At 37.1% G+C, this 22,903-nt stretch overlaps 2 protein-coding genes and 1 long non-coding RNA gene across 6 annotated transcripts; 2 read left to right on the top strand and 1 right to left on the bottom strand.

Annotated features, from left to right (window-relative positions):
• The first annotated feature begins 1,477 nt into the window (after positions 1-1,477).
• Positions 1,478-11,453, top strand: edaradd (EDAR associated via death domain). Of its 2 annotated transcripts, none has more exons than XM_039669650.2 (6): positions 1,478-1,812; positions 6,002-6,060; positions 6,611-6,662; positions 6,889-6,959; positions 7,364-7,415; positions 9,646-11,453. In XM_039669650.2, exons 1-6 carry the CDS (start codon positions 1,755-1,757, stop codon positions 10,020-10,022), a joined length of 669 nt encoding a protein of 222 aa, XP_039525584.1. In that variant the 5' UTR covers positions 1,478-1,754; the 3' UTR covers positions 10,023-11,453. The 2 variants fall into 2 exon arrangements, with proteins under 2 accessions (XP_039525584.1, XP_039525593.1); XM_039669659.2 differs by having other exon boundaries at positions 1,494-1,812; positions 6,611-6,653.
• Positions 11,454-11,993: 540 nt separating this feature from the next.
• On the bottom strand, positions 11,994-22,156 carry LOC120477784 (uncharacterized). Of its 3 annotated transcripts, none has more exons than XM_039669630.2 (5): positions 22,066-22,156; positions 17,243-17,304; positions 16,912-17,005; positions 16,669-16,802; positions 11,994-16,560 (listed from the first exon to the last, which is right to left on the bottom strand). In XM_039669630.2, exons 2-5 carry the CDS (start codon positions 17,246-17,248, stop codon positions 12,532-12,534), a joined length of 4,263 nt encoding a protein of 1,420 aa, XP_039525564.2. In that variant the 5' UTR covers positions 17,249-17,304; positions 22,066-22,156; the 3' UTR covers positions 11,994-12,531. The 3 variants fall into 3 exon arrangements, with proteins under 3 accessions (XP_039525564.2, XP_088976452.1, XP_088976451.1); XM_089120326.1 differs by lacking the exon at positions 22,066-22,156 and adding an exon at positions 17,406-17,549; XM_089120325.1 differs by lacking the exons at positions 17,243-17,304; positions 22,066-22,156 and having other exon boundaries at positions 16,912-17,035.
• Positions 16,734-22,245, top strand: LOC148973559 (uncharacterized). Its single transcript, XR_016146681.1, has 3 exons — positions 16,734-16,829; positions 16,922-17,020; positions 22,126-22,245. It is a non-coding gene; the product is annotated as an uncharacterized LOC148973559 (long non-coding RNA).
• Positions 22,246-22,903: the final 658 nt, after the last annotated feature.

The raw sequence follows: 22,903 nt of genomic DNA on the forward strand, positions 1-22,903 counted from the left end.
TTTTCATTTGAATTAGCTTCTCCTAAAATGGGCAGAGCTCCAAATGTGAATGTAAATACAATTTGAAAAATAACATGCAACATGGGTGACCATAGCATGTGCACTTCTCTAAAACCCTACTTTTAATTTTATTTAGTTCAAATCAATCACTCTGATTGATTAGTCAAACCTGTTTGTTCTCTGGGTACTTTTGTAAAATGTTATCCTTGCAGATAATCAACCAAGAGCCCAGCAATTCCCTCTATCATTCTTAGCAGAAATTATTATTATTACTGTATAAGGCAAGTAATGTTTTTATTTTTATTTACCATGGGGTTATAGCGACCCACAGTGGTGACATTCTGGAATACACAGACACACACGTTGGGTTTTCGTGTTTTATGGGAACATTCCATTGACATAATGATTTTTATACTGTACAAACTGTGTATTCTAACCCCACCCCTAAACCTACCAATCATTGAAAACTTTCTGCATTGTTACATTTTCAAAATACCTAATTTCATATGATTTGAAGTGGTTTTCCTCGTGGAGACCAAAAAAGATTTCGGATATTGCCATCTTTGTGGGGATATTTTATCCCCAAAACATAGGGTTTACCTGAACCACACACAGATGTTTTTTTACACTATTAGTGAAGATGTTGCATAGACTTCCATTGATTTATCTGGTTAATGATATTTGATATTTTGTTTTGGCCAATTTATATTGCCTTTTAGAGTAAAATGTCCTCACAAGTCTGTTGTCATTAAATATTCCACTGTATGTGAGGAGATTTGTCCTCAAAAGTATAATTAAAAAAGTAGGCTATACGCACAAACTGAAACTAGTAGGCCTATTTTTGAGGAAGGTTTTTCCAACCGCTGTATTACACATAATGGGTCAGAGGTTATTTTTGGTAATACACCCAGCAAGTTAGGCCATGCAACGAGTTTAAATTGACAGACAAATTTAGGCCTATAGTAATAGCAATAAAATGTAAGTAGGCTAGCTGTCATAACTGAAAGAAACTGTATTTTGTCTGTTACATGTTCGCGGGCTCGTTTTAGCCTAGCTCCTATTGTTTGTTTTTTTCCCCTTTTCCAAATTAAGTTAAAAATAAAAAAGTTAGTATTAAAAAGTTTATTCACAAATTATCCCAGTTAACTCAAATATTTTTTTGAAAGTTTAGGCGAGGCGTTTGAGAAGTCATTTTGCAAAGAAATTATTTTATTTTTACTTACAAAAAAAATAAAAATAAAAAGGTAATTATATTTTAATTGCATTTCATTGATCCGATCTTTATATCCTCGTCGTGGCACTTGAGATATTGATAAACCTTGTAAAAATATTCATTACCAATGCATTGTTTACATTTGGCAGATAGGCTACTGTTATACAAAGCAAGTACATTGTGGGAATTTAAAAAAAAACTCATGACCTTAGCTATGGGAAATTTCACGTTTGTTTTCCTCGGCAGAGGTGAGAAATAGCGTTATCTGTGTCGTAAATGCTCGCGCACAGACGCAATTTCCTTGAGTGGGAGAGACATGCTCAAGCGCTCTCCTATAGCTCACGTCATTACACAAGTGCTAGATGTCTGTTATGCTGCTGTTCAAGAAAAGTTGGCTCGGGTAGTTTGAAGGCTTTTGTGTAGATCCTATCTGCCAGGATAGCACGCGCAACACGCTCAGTCACAGGTGAAGGAAACACCAGTGTTGTCCCGAAACATTTTCATCCAGTTATCGTGTAAAGGTCCTCAGCGAACTTTTCCTATGTTTGAAACAATCGCAGTGAACATGACGAGTTTGAAGGCGTTTAGCGAGCCATTTGGTAAGTAAATCTTCGTGATTGATTTTTACTAATCTTTCTTTGTTTCTGGAGAAAACATGTGCTTACGAGTGGCAAAGTGATGGACGCTTGTTTTTTCTCTCTCTTGTTTTTTTCGCGGTCTTTAAGTAGGCCTACAGTACTTGGTTTCAGTTTTTCTTATTAATGCTGTAGCAAACGATACTATAAGTACTAAGGTCTTTGGTTGTTTTAAGTAGACAAATGCATTTGCAGTAAGTTAGGTTATATACAGTAAAAGGAGGACGCATCAAGTGCAACCCAGGTGGACTTTATCATGCTACAGCTATGGCGTGACTTCAGCAATACGGATGCCGTGTTTAATTTTAATTATTTGTTTGTTTTAGTTACTAAAACTTGCTGTTTGGATTTTTAAAGGCTTTTCTTCTTTGTATGTAGAGGTGACCGGGTTTATACTACAGTATTTGTTTGTGTTGCTTCTGCTAGTGTATGGGTGGCCATTCATAAGAAGATCTGTGCAGAGGGTTTTGCCCTGCAGGATTATATTATGATGTGGTTTACATTTTATCTGTTCAAGTGCATCCCGAGCAAGCAGCTACACGCTCTCTGCATTCCCTGGCTGAGCAGAAACACTCATGAATAGATGCAGGCTGCACAGGTTTGGATTCGTCTACAGTATGACTGGGGCTAAATGTGGCACCTGTGCGTTAGATAGATCTGTCCATGAGTTTTAGTTTCTCTCTCCACCTCTGTGAAGGATGAAACACATTTGTAGCACATACTGATATCAAATAACTTCGCATAAGCTTTTTTATTATTATTATTATTAGTGTTGGGTATTTTTGTTAGTGGGGCAGAATAAGTGAATATCTTTCCAGAGATATTATCAGCTCAAGGTGCTAGGTACTCTTTCCGGTTTGATGCTTACATCAGAGTTTGTTTCTTGTTTTTTTTCCCCCCTGCATGTACTTTCTGCAGTCACCATCGTTACATTAAAAGTGCGTTTCACATCTGACACCCGGCATCCTGTTTCAGCTGATGGATTTCTTAGAAAAATACCCTTTATATTATTTCCTACCATTTTTGGGAACCTCTTTATTCCTCTGAATTGTGTTTGCCTGTCTTTCGTGTGAAGCAGCGACAGTGGTCATGAACGCACACTGTCTGGTGTAGGCGAGACACTGGGGTGATAGCCAGTCTACATGATCGATCTTTTCCCTCACCAACCTTAGGAAACAGAATTTTTTTCTGTCTGAAGTTGTGTCTACTGTCCCTTTAACATAACTCTGTATAATAAGTTGCATTCTATTATGCTTTATCTTGAAAAAGAGAAGAATGATAAAAGTAAAAATAGTGCTTTAGATAGGCCTACTTATTTTGCAGGAGCTTGGACTATTTCAAGTGCCTATTATTGACCCAATGGTCATCACTTCAGGGCTAGCATCATACTGGGTCAGTGTTGGCGGAAGTTACTTTTTAAAGTAATGCATTACAATATTACGTTACTTCCTAAAAAATTAATGTAATGTATTATGTTACTTTTTCTCAACTGGGCTCGCTGGCTTGTTTGTTTTTCTTTTTGTTTTTTAATATATATATATATAAACCTTTCATGCCAAAAGTGAAATGAATAATGCAAAAGCACGCCTGTACAGTAGAGAGCTCAGCTCAAACCATAGACTGTAAAAAATAGGGCTCAAACAAACCTTTCAGTTTAGATCACAGAAGTATAGTGTGCATGAGAAGAAAATTCCAAACTTAATTCAGAAATAAAAACAAAAATTAAACCCAAATGTTATTGTAATCTGATTATTATGCTTAATTCATGGATCGTCAAAAGTCAGCAGCAAATACACTGGTTAATAAAGTGAGATTAAATGCATAAAGTATATTTGTGTTAAATACATAAAGTATGTTTAATTATTGCTGGTTTGCGTATTATCATGGTTTGCATTTCAGCGTTTGTCTTCATTTGAAGGAATACTGAACTTGTTCGAACTACAAGTCTGAGAGGACCCCCTTAACAATTGCTCAATTGCAAGCATTTGTTGCTAAAGAACAATGTCACGTCACAATATTGGAAATATTTGCATTAGAGCCAGACCAATATATCGTCAGGCCGATATTATCGGCCGATAGTAGGCATTTTCCAAACTATCGGTATCTGCAGTTATAATGGCCGATAAATGAATATTTCAAAAATAAAATAAAAACGGACGAAACACGCTTGAACCATGTCATGAGTGTTGGAGTTGTATAGTTTGTCCACCAGAGGGCACTCTACACCGTTCCTTTTGGCAACACTCGTTGAGTTGGTCGCGAGACATACATTGCTTGAATTACAATTATAAGAACATCCCCATCAGTTCTCTTAACTCAAATAAGCATGACAAAATTTGTGACTATCATGTCCAGTTTTGCTGCTGTTAAATAAGCCGAGAGTGAAACGGAATTAGCTAGTAGTAGTTACGTTAAGTTGTTATAGTGTAGTTGACTGACTGTCCTTTTAACTTTTGACAATGTGACTGAAGTATTTCTTTAAAAGCGCGTGACAGTTATAGCAATGAGACGCATCATCTCTCCTTGCCTGTTATATTGAAAATGTATGTTTTACAATTTGCAGTATGACATTATCCATTGCTAAATTATGGCTCATCATAGACTAGTTAACCATAAAGCTTGCTAATGCCACTATCATCAGTCTGTTCTGTTGTGACAATAAAAGAAACAAGTTTCTTTTTAAAATGCATTATCATATTATTTTAGTTAAAACTCATAAATAACTACAAGTAACTAATGTTAGGGAAATCTGTTAATGTTTTGTTGCGTGTTTCTGTAAAAAAAATATATATATTGGCCGATATATCGGAATACCGGATTTTAAAACCAAAAAATATTTGTATCGTATCGGCCTTCAAAATCCTTAATCGGTCAGGCTCTGATTTGCATTTTAAATCATGAAAGTGCAAGTTATTAAGTCTCTCAACCCCAGCCAATTATTCACTTTATATAGAAAGTGAAATATAAAATATTCTACAAAATGTTTTGTTTTGTATAACTTAATTATATACCGTCTTAAATTATTTGACAAGGTATTTTTTTGAATGAGTCAATTTAGTAATCAAAATTGTATTTTTATTGCAACTCAACTCGTTGGTTTTACGGTCATGCGCAATGAAATAATTGCGGGCCAAATTAATTGTAATATTAGTTTAATAATAAAAGTAGCCTAATAATAATCATTCAGATCAAGATCATCGCAGCAGGGGCTAAGTTGGGCCTCAAGAAAGGGGAGGGGCTTTTCCAGACCAAATGATTAGAGTAGTCCTTCATGTCACCAGAGGAAACTGTCATTACACAGGTTAAAAAAAGGTAAAACTAGAATGCCTGCATGGATAAATCTTTCACAATAAGATCAATAACATACTTTAAATAATATGTAGAATGAATTTTACTTCATGATGGCTTAAACTCTAAAAATATACCGGTAGTACAAACACAATTCCCCCCAGACATTAAAATGAAACCATTTCTTGACTGTACAAAGCTAATCAATATTTAATATGGCAAGCACCATTCAAAATTTGGTTAGTTGACTGTTGCTACTTGCTGTAGCATTCAAGGCAAGCTCAGCGTTGTTTTGGCATAGCAAATTGGGGCGATCACATTGAATGGCATCATCATTGTCTGTCTGTCTGTTTGAATCTGCCACATGACAGCGTTGCCACTGAATTGCACATGCACAGAGGCTTTCACAAACTGACACGCATTTCTCACACTTCCTTCCTCTTACTGTCACTTAGTCATTTTTACTAGCAGTCTTCTCATTTTCTTTATGCTGTTTGTTGGTTCCGTAATTCTTATTTTTCAGGAGTGTTTGTGATCTGCTGCTGCTCGGCTTTGTGGAATCCGGCAAGTAACTTGTGTACTAAAGGAGCCTTTGCGACAAAACAATAACGGGTTCTTTTCATTTTTGAAAATTAGATATATGGAATTTATGATTTTCGCCACTGATCACATTTTGTTCTTGCATCATCACTGTTTGTCTCAACCTGAATCTGTTCTTTCGTGCCAAATATATATTAGCACAAATTCTGTTTATTTATATTCACAAATGGAAAATGGGTTGTTGTTCAGTGTGATCATGTCTAACATGCGACACTGACGGGCCAATGTCGATGTGATGCGTGTTTGACCTTTGGGATTTTTGCAGGGAGAGTGGCTTCTGAACCGGTGGAGGACACTGACCCCAGCACATTCATTACAGAGATGGTAGGCCTATGTTTGTTTGTTTTTTGTCAAAAACAAGCCTTAGATTTTTTTTTTGTAAAAGTCTTACTTTACTCTAAAAAAAGATTTGGGTGGAATGTTATGGATTGATGACGTTGGGTAATACCCACTGCACTGACACGGTTGAATCATATGTAGTGTTTAGATTTGGTTTGTTATGACAGACTACACGAGTTCTAAACATTGTCGTCTTTCATATTGTGATCAAATGCCACTGATTATGTAGGTTAGACATGATTTTCATACATGATATCAAAGTAGCATTGGATGGGAGCAGCAGGTTTGAAACCCACACTCTTGCCTTGTTGTGTGACGCCCTCCGAGGTTTGTTCTAGCATGTTCTCTGCTCGTTTATCCACACATCTGAAAGTTTAATTTCCACTGTACGCACCTCCTCTCTTCAAATGTGTCCCAACATGTAGAAAGAGAAACAAAGGTGTATTGTTTACCTCTAAGGTCTTGATTCAGATGTGTGTGATGCAAGTTTGACCTCTGGGGGGTCTTTGCTGATGTTTTCTTTTCTGTGTTTCAGTCTCTAAGGTCAAATTACCCTGTTCAGGTCACTGATCCACAAGGTATCAGAGGTATTTATTGTTTATTTCTATTGTTGCTGCTTCTGTCATACACTGAATGTTTATTTTGTGTCTGCTTATTGAATCAATTCTGCTGATCTCAGTTCAGGTATTCAGAGTGGTGACCTTTTAAGGAGCCTCCACACTTTCCATTTAATCATGTTCAATTGGAATTTTTGTTTGTTAATAAAAGATCAGCATATTTATTCATAGAAATTTGACTTCTTGTTCTCTACAGATCCTGTAACCCTACAGCTCAGCTCTCTTCCCCCTGGTTATCTGACGTCAGCGGTGGGCCGAATACGACAGGTGAGTCATGTGTTCTTTCAGTTGCCTGATATCATTTCTTTGCATATAGTTGGGTCTGATCGCTTGCTATCATTATTTGCTGAAGTCACGTACTCATTTCTGACAACATCCTTATTTATAGATGCAAACTACACACTGTGTGGTGTACTGATTCTTGAACCGTTGTGTGATGTGGGCTGTGTAAGAAGTGTGGTTTTTGTGTAAATGCCAAAGGCTACATTTTATTCCACTTATCGGGACTGTGCGGTTGTTCCCCCTACTTGTTTCATATGTTTCAGTTGAGTGTTCTTCAGGGGTGTGAGTTCACTTGTTCTGTAGCCCTTATTTTAATGTATTTGTGCTAAGTGTGATAATAGAGCCTTCATTTTATACATAAGCCTTAACATCTATTCTTTTTCACCCAGCCTGTGGAAAATGACTGTACAGAATTTATTCCATCGGCATCTGTTTCATCAGGTATGAATCAATGGTAGATTATTAGTTTTATATGCTACAAGTGATCACAACATATATAGTGTAACAAATTTGTAAAATGAACAGTGTTTAAGAAATTGTTTCAAAATACAGTATGTACCTTTTTTGTTGTTGTTGTTCATAATTTACCTAATGAGCAAGTACAACATGAATGTATATTCCAAACCATGTTTTTATCTTATCCTGAAACACTACGGTAAACCTTTATTAAGTGTTTATATTCAGACTGGGTTTATATGTGGGTTTATATTTAGACCGGGCAGGACAACAAACAACCTCTTCGGAGTAGGCCAGTACCTGCGTTACTCGTCCTATACAGTACATAAACGGAGAGAAATAGTGCCGGCTACCAAGTTCTTCCGCAAAATTTACATAGTGCTCCTTTTAAAGTCCCCGTGGTTTATGGTGAAAATCAAGCTTTTAAAGTTGTTTATATTTCTATGTAATGTTTTACAAGCCATGTGCAAATTCATAAGTCAACAGCATTGCTGAGTATTTTCTCCCTAAAACTGCAATGAAACAAAGACAGGAAAAAATCTCAAAAATCGCTGTTTCTGATGTCACAAACTACCTTTTAACCAATCACGTCAAAGAGTAAGGCATGAAGAATTTTTTTTTTTTTTTTTTCAGGAATAAATATCAAAGATGAGTTTTAAGGGATCAAATTATTGACTACAGGGGGATTTTAAAGATTAGCTTTAAGTGAGCATTAGATGATGAGGTAAAGGTAAATCTAAATTAATTCAAGCAAATGAGCATGCACAATTAGCCAATTAAAAAAATCTCTAAAATCTGCTGATTTGGTTACAATGTACGTTGCTTTCCTGTGTAGTAATCGACTGTTTGTGTAACACAGGGGTTTTCAAACTTTTTGTGTGTGTGGACCACTATTTGTAATCAAGAATTTTCACGGACCACCTCATAATACACATATTATGATATTACATATTATATTACATAATATATTTAGGTACATTTGAACAACAGGCTTATTTCCATAGCAATGGAGTATCAAATCTATACAATAATAAGTACACGATTTTAGGGGATTACTAACGTTAATCTTCAGAGTTCTACAAGTCCTCAAAAAGTAGGCTTGAGTTTGTCCACTTAACAGCACATCCGCAAAACATTTCACTATGTAAACTAACGAGAACTGGAAATTAAAATAATAATAGGCCTTATTCATTCCATTTATAAACATTTCGTTTTATAAAAGGCCTAAACTGCCTATAAAAGCTATGCATGTGATTTGATAATGAGAACATATTTGCTTCTGCCCTATAACATTACACATTTAAAGAAAACACAGTAGGCCTAATGTTATTCCAGGTTAAAAAATAAAGTTGTCAATAAAAGCCATTGGAGTCTATTTGCCAGCCCGATATGAACGTAATATCCTCCTTTGTCACCCTCCACATCTTTCCCTTCCTCTTTGTATCGTCTGTCTAATATAGACCTATATTAAAAAACAAACAACTAAATAAATGCTCACCTAACCTGTTGCTATCCACCGATCCGGTGTTGTGGTTCTGACGACAAGGAGCTTGAACGCCAAGGCCGAGTGCCACTAGCCTATTTTAGTAATCACACAATAGCTTGACAATTTAATTTACATTTTATATAAATATAGGCCTACATATTCTTTTTAATGGGAATTTCTTGGTAAAATATTTTAGATTTTATTTTGCCTTTTCACGGACCACCTGCAGTACCCTCACGGACCACTAGTGGTCCGCGGACCACAGTTTGGGAATCGCTGGTGTAACACATTCATTCACACTAAAGTTTCAACAATAAATTTAGAATTCAGTAGAAACTGAAATCGTGCATCAAAATTATTTAAAGATTATTTTAGATATTATACATAATGGTAACACTTTACAATAGGTCTCATTTGGTAACATTGGTAAATGCATTGGTTAACATATGTTTTAAAAGCATTCATGTGTTATTGTTACTGTATGTAAAAATATATTGTATGTTCATGTTAGTTCACAGTGCATTAATTAATGTTAATAAATGCAACCTTTGATTTGATTTTAAAGATAAATTAGTAAATGTTGAAATTAGCATTGTCTCATTTTAATAAATGAAGTAGAAATATTGTTCATTGTAGTTCATTAACTAATGTAGATATAAGTATTGTTACTGTTGAATTAACATTTTAGATATATCCCATAATGTCTGCTTGTCTTTCCCCACTCTCTAGACTTTAGTAAAGAACACAAGTCCTGCAAGGAATGTTTGTGTTCTGCCCCTCCACCCAAAATCAGTGACCTGATGGACGACGAAGACCTTCTGTACACCCTAAGGCTGAAGCTGGATCCAACTCACTGCACTGTCAAAAACTGGAAGAACTTTGCAAGCCGCTGGGGGATGAGCTACGACGAGCTCACGCTTCTAGAGCAGCGCACGCACGGCGCCACCTACCAGAGTCCCACTCAAGAGTTCCTCCTGCGCTACAACCAAAAACCTGTCACGGAGCTCACCGAACTTTGCCAACTTTACCAGCGCATCGATGTGCTCCGATTGCTCCAGAGGTGGTTGGAGAACGACTGGCCCTCGCGCTGGCAGAAGGCTCATTAGCTGGGACTTAATAATAACTGGACCCTAATGAATGAAATTTGTTCGTCGAATCTGAAATCCATGACTGCAGGGATGGACGGCAGGTCAGAACACACACTACTGAACAGTGGTGGTGCATAGACAGTGTTTACAAGGTTGTACACTGGACTTAGTTTAGTTTGATTTCATCACTCCAAGTGTCACAGATTGGTTCACATGTTTGAAATACATATATTAGCTATGCGATTGAAGGGTGAGCAACAAATATAAGCAGTGACGCCTCAGCACTTAAGGAGGAAATGGAAAGACCACTCAGGTGTGACTGGAAAGTCTCTGTCAATCCAGTCATACACTGTTTAATTTATTTTTTAATAGAAACAGCCATCTGTGTGTTGTGCCACTGTTGGTGGTTTTATGAAGTGTCCGTAATAACATTTGTGATGTTGAGTCATTTGAGATGGTTTCTCACCTTTAGTCTTGCCTGCATTTTAGTAATAGCCTATGAAATACTCACAAATGTGTGGCTGGTCAGGACACAAAAACTGAATCTCCTTCATTTCAGCTGTAGTTCAGCTTCCTATTAAGTTACTATTGCAATTAGGCATTTATATCCCAGGAAAATATGAGGTTAGAGGTTCATCATTTTTGATTGATGCCAAATCACATATAGATTACAGCTATTTTGGAGTTGATTCAAGTCTGTAAAAAGCAAAACAGCATAAAAGATGAGATTTGATGAGGTAAAAAAAAAAAGTTTAACCTTGGGATTGATTTAATTATTGTCCTAGCTACAGGTATATGGTACAGGATGGTGTGCTTTGAATATTGGCTTTGTTTGTTAACCATTTGTTGAATTGAATGCAAGATGTAAGAAAAGTTTTTCTGACTATTTACGGTACACTAAAATTCGTTCTGCTCGTGTGTAGTCGGTTAAAGATTAAAAATTTAGATTTAAGTTACATATAAAACAAATTCACATTGCACTGCTTACTGAGCACTTGAATTTAGTATCGCGGTTGGTATGAACGGCACTTAAATTATTTTTTTGCCCTATTTAGAGTCTTTAAAAAAGATTTAGAATGTCTCTGAGAAAGGAGCAGTAAAATTGCAGTAAAACTGCAGAGAACCATGGATCTGGAAGTTGATGGAACTTACAGTCTGAGCTGGTTTAAATTTGGTAAATATCGAAAATATTTGATAGTTTAAAAAAAATGCTACTTTTTGCGTTTTCAGAATTCATGGTCAAATATCAGTCACAATGCAGGTAGTAAGGAAGGTTTTGACAACATTACCTCTTCTAAACAAGATTCTCTTTGTCTTTAAGAAGTGTTTGGTTTTGTGCTCTGTACTCTACCTAGCTTTTAATTTCTTGTCTGAATTTTAAAGCCACATCTGTTTGTGTGTATCAGAGGTTCTCTGTAAAAAATAAATAAAACATTTATACACACGGTATCTAAATATTTGTTAAAATTATGTTTGTCAATAGGTACAAAATGTTTTTTTCATCAACAATACGTTATGAACTAAAGGCATAGTTGATGTCAGAAGTGGCGAAAACTAAACAAATAATTGTAGATGTTTTACTGCTGTACTGCATCCATTTTTCATATCCTTAGAGTTTCTTTTTTTTTTAAAGTTTATATTATAAGCATCACACATAACAGTGTGACATAATCAAATCGGATGTAAGCATTAAAATAAATTAGCCATGTTTTGTTCAAATGATAAACTTTATTAAAGTACTTTAAGAGAATTGTGCCTTTTGAATATATGGTAGGCACATGGTTAATTAAAAAGATAGAATGCCACAATTCTTTTATTTGTTTTTTAATAGATGTAAGATCATGTAGACTTGTTTGGTGTTTTTTTTTATTCTCAATACTTTGTAAAATTATAAAAATAATGGAAAGAGGTGTAAACAAAAAATATATATATATATATATATATATATATATATATGATAATACATACATGCACATACATTACATACATGCACAATACATACATTTTGAGACAATACAATCATTAAACATTTAAAGAGTTTATTATACAATTATGTATTTAACTGAATATAAAAATAATTACATCTCTGTCAAATTCTTTAATGCTTCTCCATTAATACTCATTTTTAAAGTAAACAGTTGTAATTTTTTTTTTCTTTTACATATTATTTTCAACACAGTCTCATGAAAGTGCGTATCTATACCACGATTGTCATTTCTCGTGGCATTTATACGCCAAAAATGGTTTTTGCGTGCATATGCTACACACTGAAAAACCCCTGGGTAGGTTTAGGGGGAAGGGCGGTGGGGAGTTTGTACTTATTATACACCAAAAAGTGCGTATCATATGCACGCGAAAAACGTGTACCATATACACGCAAAAACTAGTTTTGCCGTATAAATGGCACAAGAAATTACATTCGCGCTATAGATGCGAACTTTCAAGAGATCGGGCTCATTATTTTACATATCCATTGGTTTCATATGCAGTGAATATGGAACCACACTAACGAGGTTTTACTTGAAGTTTAATTTGATAAACCAAGCATGTTGTTCAAGCTGATGGTCATCTTGTCGTCATCGTCCTTGCTAGTAGTATCAACTACTGGATAGTCCTTATCAGCATCAGGCTTTGTGACTTTAAATGTTCCTCTGTTCACTTTTGTAGGGCTGCTTGGTTCTGGAGATATGCTTAAATCTGGGCTTGAGGTACGTGCATTAGACAACCTCAGCCTTTCCAGGATATCTACAGCTACTGTCTGTTCATTGACCCCAACAGATGGAGATGAAGCTTTCAGATTTGTCTGGACTGATGTGACCGAGGCAGCCTCGTCAGTACTGGTTTCTGCTGGGTCAGTATTGTAGTCAACTGCTCTATTGAGTTCTTTCAAGATTTTGTCAATGTTGCTGGCTGGCAAGCTGTGAGGCTTGAAGATGGGTATATTTTTGTCAAATTTTATTTCTGAAGTGGGACCATCTACTTCTTGTGCTTTGATGTTTATATCCCCATTCTTTGATTTGTGCCATTTGAAGGGCCATTTTATCCCACGTTTGGAGCCCTCAGCTTCAGCAGTGATGCCTGGAACATCTACATCAACCCCAGCATTTGGTAGACTCAAGTCAACATCAGGACTGCAAACCTCGGGTGCAGATAGCTTTAGATCTGGTGTACTTACATCAGCATCAATGTCAACATCAGGAGATTTGACTCTCAGGCTAGACAGGTTCAACTTTTTGAATGTTGGGAATTTCAGCTTTCCTTTTGGAGCAGTTAAGTCGACATCTGCTGTGGGAACATCTACATCAACCCCAGCATTGGGTAGGCTCATGTCAACATCAGGAGTACCAATCCCAGGTGCAGATAGGTTTAGATCGGGCCCACTTAGATCAGCATCAATGTCAACATCAGGAGATTTGACTTTTGGGTTAGACAGGTTAAACTTTTTGAATGTTGGGAATTTCAGCTTTCCTTTTGGAGCAGTGAAGTCAACGTCTGCTGTGGGTACATCTACATCAAGCTTCATATCAGCATCTGGGACTTTGACATCTGTATCAACTGTTGGAGATGAGATGCTGAGATCAGGGGATTCTGCATTTAAGTCAATCCCAGGACTCTTCACTTTAGGACCAGAAAGGTCAACTTTTGGTTTCTTGATTGTAATCAGTTTCAGCTTTCCAGATGGAGTCTTTAAGTCTGGGGAATTGACATCTACACTGGGAACACTGACTTCAGCTTTTGGTAAAGTTGCATTTACATCGGGCAGGTTTAGGTCAGCACCAAGTGCATTTAATTTTCCTTCAAGTTTGGGAACCGAGAGATCTTGATCTGCGTTAGTATCCAGCTCAGGCCCTTTTACTTTTGGCTCAGGCATATTCAGTTTTGGCAAATTGAAATGTGGCATCTTAAATTTTCCAGATGTGCCATTAATGTCAACGTCTGGGATTTTTAGGTTCGCATCGGGTCCTTCAAGCTCCGCTTTTGGCAAGTTTAAGTCTACATGTGGAGTGGGAAGATCTGGTGACTCTAGATTCCCCCCAATGGTCGCACTTGGAGCTTTTAAATTGGCTTTTGGCAAACCAAAGTCTAAAGAGGAAGCAGAAATGTCACCTTCAACTTTAGGTGTGGAAAGACTAAGATCAGGTGTTTTAACATCTACATTAGGCCCTTTGAGTTCTGTTGTAGGGATGTTCACATCTACATCAGGTGCATCTAATTTTGGTGTTTTAACCCGAGGTCCTGAAATACCAAACTTGGGAAACTTCATGTGAGGTAGCTTGATTTTGCCAGAGGGGGGATCAATGTCTATTTTAGGAGCATTTAAGTCAATGTCCGGGGCTTTGAGATCTACATTTGGACTTTCGATATTGGCATCTGGCAAGTTCAGATCCACATCTGGAGCACTAAATTTGCCCTCCACTTTGGGTGCTGAAAGACTGAGATCTGGAGCTTTCACGTCTAGGTCCGGTGCTTGGAGATCTCCCTGTGCATTGAGGTCTACATCTGGACCTTTCATTTTTGACCCAGATAGGTTTATTTTAGGCAGTTTAAAATGTGGCTTCTTTAGCTTTCCAGATGGAGCGTCAATATCAATATCTGGTGCCTGCACATCAACAGCTGGAGTTTTAATGTCTAGATCTGGTGCAGAGAGATTGAGCTTTGGTGCTTGGAGACCTCCCTCTGCATTGAGGCCATCGACATCAACAGCTGGAGTTTTAATGTCTAGATCTGGTGCAGAGAGGTTAAGGTTTGGTGCTTGGAGATCTCCCTCTGCATTGATGTCTACATCTGGACCTTTCATTTTTGGCCCAGATAGATTTATTTTAGGCAGTTTAAAATGTGGCTTCTTTAACTTTCCAGATGGAGCTTCAATGTCAAGATCTGGTGCCTGCACATCAACAGCTGGAGTTTTAATGTCTAGATCCGGTGCAGAGAGGTTGAGGTTTGGTGCTTGGAGATCTCCCTCTGCATTGAGGTCTACATCTGGACCTTTCATTTTTGGCCCAGATAGGTTTATTTTAGGCAGTTTAAAATGTGGCTTCTTTAGCTTTCCAGATGGAGCTTCAATGTCAATATCTGGTGCCTGCACATCAACAGCTGGAGTTTTAATGTCTAGATCCGGTCCAGAGAGATTGAGCTTTGGTGCTTGGAGACCTCCCTCTGCATTGAGGCCATCGACATCAACAGCTGGAGTTTTAATGTCTAGATCTGGTGCAGAGAGGTTAAGGTTTGGTGCTTGGAGACCTCCCTGTGCATTTAGGTCTACATCTGGACCTTTCATTTTTGCCCCAGATAGGTTTATTTTAGGCAGTTTAAAATATGGCTTCTTTAGCTTTCCAGATGGAGCGTCAATATCAATATCTGGTGCCTGCACATCAACAGCTGGAGTTTTAATGTCTAGATCCGGTGCAGAGAGGTTGAGGTTCGGTGCTTGGAGATCTCCCTCTGCATTGAGGTCTACATCTGGACCTTTCAATTTTGGCCCAGATAGGTTTATTTTAGGCAGTTTAGCATGCGGCATCTTAAGCTTTCCAGATGGAGCTTCTATGTCAATATCTGGTGCCTGCACATCAACAGCTGGAGTTTTAATGTCTAGATCCGGTGCAGAGAGGTTGAGCTTTGGTGCCTTGACATCTAGATTCGGTCCTTCCAGTTCAGCTTTTGGCAGATTCATATCTACCCGAGGAGCCGACATGTTTAAGTCTGATGCTTGTATCCCTGCATTTATCTCTGGAGTTTTCATCTTTGATTTATGTAAGTTTAGCTTTGGCATTTTAATAGTTGAGAACTTGTGCTTTCCAGATGGAGCTTTAACATCTATATCAGGTGCTTTTACATTAACATTTGTGTTTGTATCTATCTTTGGTGCTGAGAGACTCAAATCGGGTATTGATACATTGGCATCTATTGGTGTGTTTAGATTTGCATCAACACTTGCCTCTGGTACTTTTACTTTCATAGGTTTTGCTTTCTTTAATTTGGGAAATTTAAACTTGCCAGATGGAGGTTCAACATTTACTTTTGGTGTTTCGATGTCAAGGTTTGGATCACAGGTCATGTCTACTTCAGGGGTGTTCATTTCTCCATTAATCTTTGGGGCTGACAGACTTAGCTTAGGGGTTTTTAGGTCAGTGTTAAGGTCTGGGGTGGTTAAATTCACATCGCCATCAACCTTTGGTTTTTTAGCATGTAGATTGAAGTTGGGCTTTTTGAACCTGTACGTTTTGGTTTTCAATTCAGGTTTATCCACATTAATAGAAACATCCGGCGTGTTTATACTAGGGGTGGAGACACTGACATCAGGTGCTTCTAATCTGCCATCCAGACCTGCTCCTTCGAGATTTGGTGCAGACATGCCAAAAGTTGGCATTTTGAACGCTGGGCGGCTGAAGTTTGGTGTGGCATTCTTTAGATCAATCTGTGGCATTTCTGCATTTACTGTTGGGTTTGAGATGGCACCCTTGAGGCTTGGGGCATTTATCTGTCCATTCAGTCCATTAACCTGAACACCTGGTGCTTGAAATCCTGCCTCACTGTTCAATTGGAGATCACCAAGGGACTAAAGAGGAAAAAGAGATGAAGATATGATGAGATGAAGACATGATAGCTTCAGTGATTTAGCTTGATTTTTTTTCTCTCTCTTTTTTTAATTCACAAGATTGCTTACCACTCCTGATTTTAAGTCTTTTGTTGTCTTAAGTTCAAGGTTGTTGTCATAGGGCTCAATGATTTTGATCAGTTTTAGCACATCATCTTTACTAAGGTGCTCCAGATGAATTGTTGCAGAAACAAGCTCATGTCCTGGAAGAAACAAAAAGAGCGGATAAGGTATGTTACAGAATCTATGAAGTTTACTTGTATGATTGAGGCAACATATTGGATACATGCTCACTTTATGTGAGTTATTTACCTTTCTGCAGGTTCATTTCTGGATTTGTTTTTCCTGTGATGATGGCACCTCCTTTCTCTGTGCCCTCCAGAGTTACACTCTTTGTTTCTCCATTCTGCACATGAACAAGGTAACTTACTACCATATATTAAAATGCTTTGTTTATAATCTCATAAACACACTTAATATTATATGCTTCAGGAAAAATGTAATTTAAGGTGCTGTAAATGATTATTAGCCATGCTGAAACATCCAGCAGACTTAACCATTGAATCAGACATGGCTAAACAAATCTAGGTAAAAGGGATAATATTGCACCTCTAAATTGCTATTTTGGAGACTGGGTACTTACCATCATGTCTTCGCTCCTTTAAATACAACTGGACATGTCACGAAAACCAGTTTTCAGGAGATCTGTCAAAACAAAAAAGAACAAGACAATGTTATCATTCGGGAATGGTGTTATGCGAGCGAGCATTCAATTGAAGATATCATTTAAAATTAAAAATTTTCACCTGAAATGACTGACCTAAAGTCATTCAACCAAGCATTTTATTTTAGTATTTTTAGGAACATATAAAGGAAGTAGGCTACAGTGACTTATCGGAATTTGAGGCTATCTCACACCTCAAAGCAAGAGAACCCTCTGCTGATTCAGAACAAACCAGCTATTACACACCAAATTCATGACATCGTTACTCTATAAATGGACATAAGTGTGCACTTCCTTGCAGCATCTTTAACCCCTTCCCACACTCCTTTAGACACTTGTTACATCTATATTGCATCATTTTCAGTAGCCTTGCATATTGACTGGGAATAAAGATAATATGAAGCACCACTGTTACAGGTTTTTAAAATATGAAAAATAGTTGATAGTTGCATTTTTTATCAATAAATTATTTTAATATTTACTAAAAAACAACAAACATTGCGCTTTGAAGAAGGGAAAGAGGAAGTGGCAGTGAAAAGTTAGGAACCACCTCCAGTTTTTCCAAAAGATGTAATCAGCTGTAATGCAGTTCTAGTTAATCAGATGTTCAACGAGACTAGACTTCACCTCATAGTTAGAATGTTTGTTAAAATGTGTATAACAGGAAGATACTTTTCCATGTTGTTGGCAAACCACATTTCTTAAAGACAAGATACAAAAAAAAAAATGCTCCCTTTGCCATGTAAAGTCAAAGCCAGGTTTGCAACCTGGCAGCCAATCACATGGGCACATGTCATGTGACTTTATGACAATCATGACATATTCAATCTCACACTAACATAGTCCTGCAAAATATATAATCTACAGGCCAAAGTTTTCAGATTTCAGAGTGTAAAACACAGCTAGTCTAATCTCCTATTACTCAAAATAAAATGCTTTTTAACATGGTATTGTCTTTAAATGGGTGATGAACTGAGAAATCAAATTTTCGTTGAGCTTTTGACATCTAAGAGGTCATCATATTGTAAGAAAATCTTGTAAGGTTCAGAATCAGAACTGAAAACGTCCTTGTTAGTCCAATAAAAGCTTTTATTGACACCAGCCTCAGCAAAGCCCGCCCACCGATTGGCGTACTACACGCATAGCTTTTTTTTTTTTTTTTTTCAAAAAATTTTAATTTAAATTTAAATTTCCAAAATTATATATTAATACATTAGAAACAACAATTCACATAACTACACGCATAGCTAGCTAAATAACATAGGTACCTCGTGATGACAAACCGGATGAAAAAGCTAACGAGCAATACAAAATATTGTGCAGTGCCTGGTTGTGGAAGACAGTCGCTGCATATGCTTCCTCTGGATTCCAATAGAACTGCATGGATAAACTTTATTTTTCATGACGTTCCAGCTGATGAGGTAAAACATTGTCCATCTGTTTGCTTCATTTCACTGAGGATTGTTTTGCAGGGGTGGTAAAAGTACTCAAAAGTTATACTCGAGTAAAAGTATAAATATCTAAATAAAAAAATTAATTACTCCAGTAAAAGTAGAAAGTCCTCCATTCAAACATCACTTGAGTAAAAGTACAAAAGTATCCCATTTCAAACGTACTAAAAAGTACCGAAAGTAAAAAGTAAATATTCAAATTAACTGTAATTATCAAGAATTAAGCAGATCAATTGTTTTGGGAGTGATATGCAATGTTTTATTTGAACAAATGATAATAATACAATTAAGAATTTGTGAGCTAGCTGTTTACAAGGCATTTTGTTAGCTGTTTCAATATGAAATCAATTGGCTAATAATAGTAACATAAGCAACACTAAAGAACTTTTCCTCTCCGGTCGCCCTACAGGTTGGAAGCGGCATAGTCCGCTATCGCTGTCGTAAATGTAGCCTACCGCAGCCTTCTGGCGCGTCCTGTTTATCCACTGTGTATCCAGAACCCGCTTTAGAGTGAACGTTGTCCAATTGTAACGCTTGCCGTAAAGTCAAATTTATAGTTCTCATTCGAACTACAGAAATTCGACCTGATCTGGCAAACTTATATAATGTGGTTCTAGCAGATATGGGACCACAAAGCGAAGGCAGAAGTGCCTTTCACGCTGTTACGTCTTGATGAACCGCTGAAACAATTTTGGAAACATTATTTTAAGGTAAAAAGGTAATTTTCTTTAGTGCTGCTTTAACGTCAACTCAACTCAATGCTTTTTTCTCAGATTTGATGATGAAGTTTTGAATGCTGAAATTTTATTCATCGGTGGCTGGCAAAGACGACATTTCAGCCGATATAAATCTCCCTTGACTTCAGTGAATTCGAACATATCATTGATATATGGCCATGGGTGATCCCTGTCGGAAACCTTGGGATCGTTGCTGGCAGCGACAGCTGTACCTTCACCTGTTTCTGCGGTCAATGGCGAACTGACTGCTATGTGAGCGTATGCTGGCAAAGAGCTTATAAATAAAACATACTCAAGTAAAGTACATCGTAAAACGTCCTTGTTAGATCCCCGAAAAAACTACTTAAGTAAAGTAACGAAGTATTTTTACTTTGGCACTTACCACCACTGTTGTTTTGTAAACAAGACTGGATTTACAGACCGATTAAGAGTAAAGAACGGTGCTGTGCCATCTATATTGGATCTGACAGGAATTGTGCAACACACAGACTCTGGGTCAAACATGTATAAGCGAATCATTCCGGTTGCCATTTTACAACATTGGACGTTTTCTAAATTTCCCCCAAGTGGACCGACGGGTGAGTTGAAACTCATTATAATATGCAAAACTGTTATCCACTCACAGCAGTGGGCGTTTACTTCCGAAGTGCGAGACGCCCATAAAAAACGAGTGTTTTTCAGTTAGGCTCAAAAATAGGGCACAAAATAGCCTATTACTTATTCATTTTGATGTTTTTGAATGCAAAAACCAAGCGAAAAGTTGACCTTAGACGACAATATAATAAAATTTAAAAAGCCAGTTCATGACCCCTTTCACAGATTTTGTATGCTTTTGTGTGCGTGTGGTTTTTGTCAGGAATGCTTTAGGAATGGATGGACTGTGGAGAATGAGGAGAACCAGTTTGTTCAGATGAAAGAAAGATGAGGAGATAAATACCAGGGGCCTGATGTATAGACGTTACGCATGCTCAAAAAAGGCATTGGAATGTGCGTACACAATTTTCCACATATATTACAAGATAAAAAACAAAACAAAAAACAAAATAACAAAAAACAATGTTATTTGACCGCACAAATGGCATTTATCTCATGTAGCTCATGTTTTCCTGATGTCTTGTACGACGAACATGGTATCATGTGGATGGGAACATGCATATGGAAATTATATGCATAGTAAGTTTCAAGTTTGGTTTATTGATAATGCACCATTAAAACAGCAGCAGCTGACCAATGTGCTTTACAACATCGGATAAAATAAAAGAAGGAGACAACGAATTTCACAAATAAAATCAGAGACAATTTTCAAACTAAATAGCAAAAGAAAATCAAACTGACGTCAAATGCAAAAATAAGGAACATTAAAGGCAATGAAAAAAGAATGAGTTTTGAGCAAAGATTAAAAATCTGTAATCTGTGAACTGGTAACCTGTTCCAGAGTTTAGGGCCCTCAACAGCAAAGGCACGTCCTCCTCTTTTGTTTTAATCTGGCTCATGGGAACAGTGAGCAATCTATGACTATCGGAGCGAAGAGCTCGAGAAGGGTTATGTAGGGATAGAAGTTTAGATCGATACTTAAAAACAAAGACTAGGGTTTAAAACTCCACTCTAAACCGCACAGACAGCCAATGCAATGATGCTAACACAGCGCTAATGCGAGTGAATTTACGGAGCCCCAATAAAAGTCTTGCTGACGCATTTTGGACCAACCGGAGACAGGCCAAGGACGTAATGTCCATTCCACAATACAGTGAGTTACAAAAGCCAAAATGCGATGGTATAAAAACGCGAATTAAAACTAGGCATTGCTCCATGCATGGCTATATGGTAATAGACGGGGTGGAGAAGCATGTATTTCCACTGACTGGTTTTTATAAAGGAATTTTGCACAGGTTCTGGCATATGCATGGCTTTATAAATCTGAAAACTTTTGTGCACGTGCACACTTTTAAGATGAAATCTGCTAAAAGTCTGTTTTCCAATTTTATCTGATTTGTCTAAAGCACATTATTCAGAGTGGATGATTGGAATGGCTATGTGGTCTTTAGATTTTTAGTCTCAAGATCAGAATGATAATTACTCAGTAAAGCCTTGAGTTTAATCAGCAAAGGAAATCATATAATGTGTTGTTTCTGTAAAAAAAAAAAACTGATGCTAAAAAGCTATATTTGTTATCATAATACTTATAATTATATAGCCTGCACATGATGCAGGATGAATAAGTGCTAAACATTTCAGCAAAATAACAATGTTTCTCCTGTTGAAATTTTTGTGAATGCTCTTAGTTTCTAAGCTAGTGTTAATCACAAAAACCTCAATCGACTCACATTTATAACAACCTGGGCAAAGGCCACAGCAAACACTTATTAAAGGCGCTGCTTCAATATTCAATTTTTTTTTCCCCCATAGTAAATAATCCATCAGTTTACATTAAAGGCAAAGATGCCTGAACACAAAAACATGAGCAGGATGATAAATTACACAATGATGTTCTTTCTGATTCTGTCTGTTTTACATGAGCAGCAATGAACCGAAAAGTGGGGAGTGAGACACTTACCTAAAGTCGTTCATGTATCTTTAGCTATGTATCTCTAATGTTGACACCTCTACTCTCCAGGTGAATGTGGCTCTCATCCTCTCTGTCATGGGGTTTCCATCAGATTTATGCTTTTGGAGCCGCCAAACAGGTTCTGCAACATCAGCATGACAACCACACACACCGAAACTACAGGTACAGAGAGTAAGTTTTAAAGTGATGCCTAGGGTTGTTTGTTTAGATGTAATTTTGTGGCATTATGCGCTTAAATGTTCTTGTATGTTTCGAATCAATTGTGATGTTTTTTTGGGGGGGTCTTCTGCGTCATGGAGAACTTTGATCAGGTAGACAAAGGAAAAACCTGCATTTGTTAATGTCATATAATAGACAATCTCATATTTGAAATATATATGCTGAGTTGAACTATGTTTTAGTTGAGGATGTGATCAAATATGTAATATTTGAGGGGACCAAATGTCAAATCGTGGGTATAGCTACAGCCCTGGTTTCAGTCAGATCATTAAAAACCTAACATAAACATTCCCTGAGAAAGAAAAAAAATGATTTAAGTGTGTTTTGTCAAAAGTGAAATATTCCAAGAAAACTGTTGTGTTTGCAAGGGTTTGGCCTCTCAGTCTTGAGCCACACACCCTACTCCCTTCACACAGTTCTTTCTTAAAAATGCATTTGAATGCATAGGGCTACAGAAAGGTTTCAGCTGGAAGTTTTGAAAGTTTCAGTTAAGGGATTGTTCACATTGAAATAAAAAAAATCTTTCTTTTTTCTGTGTGATATTAAAGAAGATATTTAAAAAAAAAACTTGAACATTGGTTCTGACTGACTTGCATTGTATTGACAG

Source organism: Pimephales promelas, chromosome 15 (genome assembly GCF_988280905.1).
Source record: "Pimephales promelas chromosome 15, fPimPro1.hap1.1, whole genome shotgun sequence".
Lineage (NCBI taxonomy): Eukaryota > Metazoa > Chordata > Actinopteri > Cypriniformes > Leuciscidae > Pimephales > Pimephales promelas.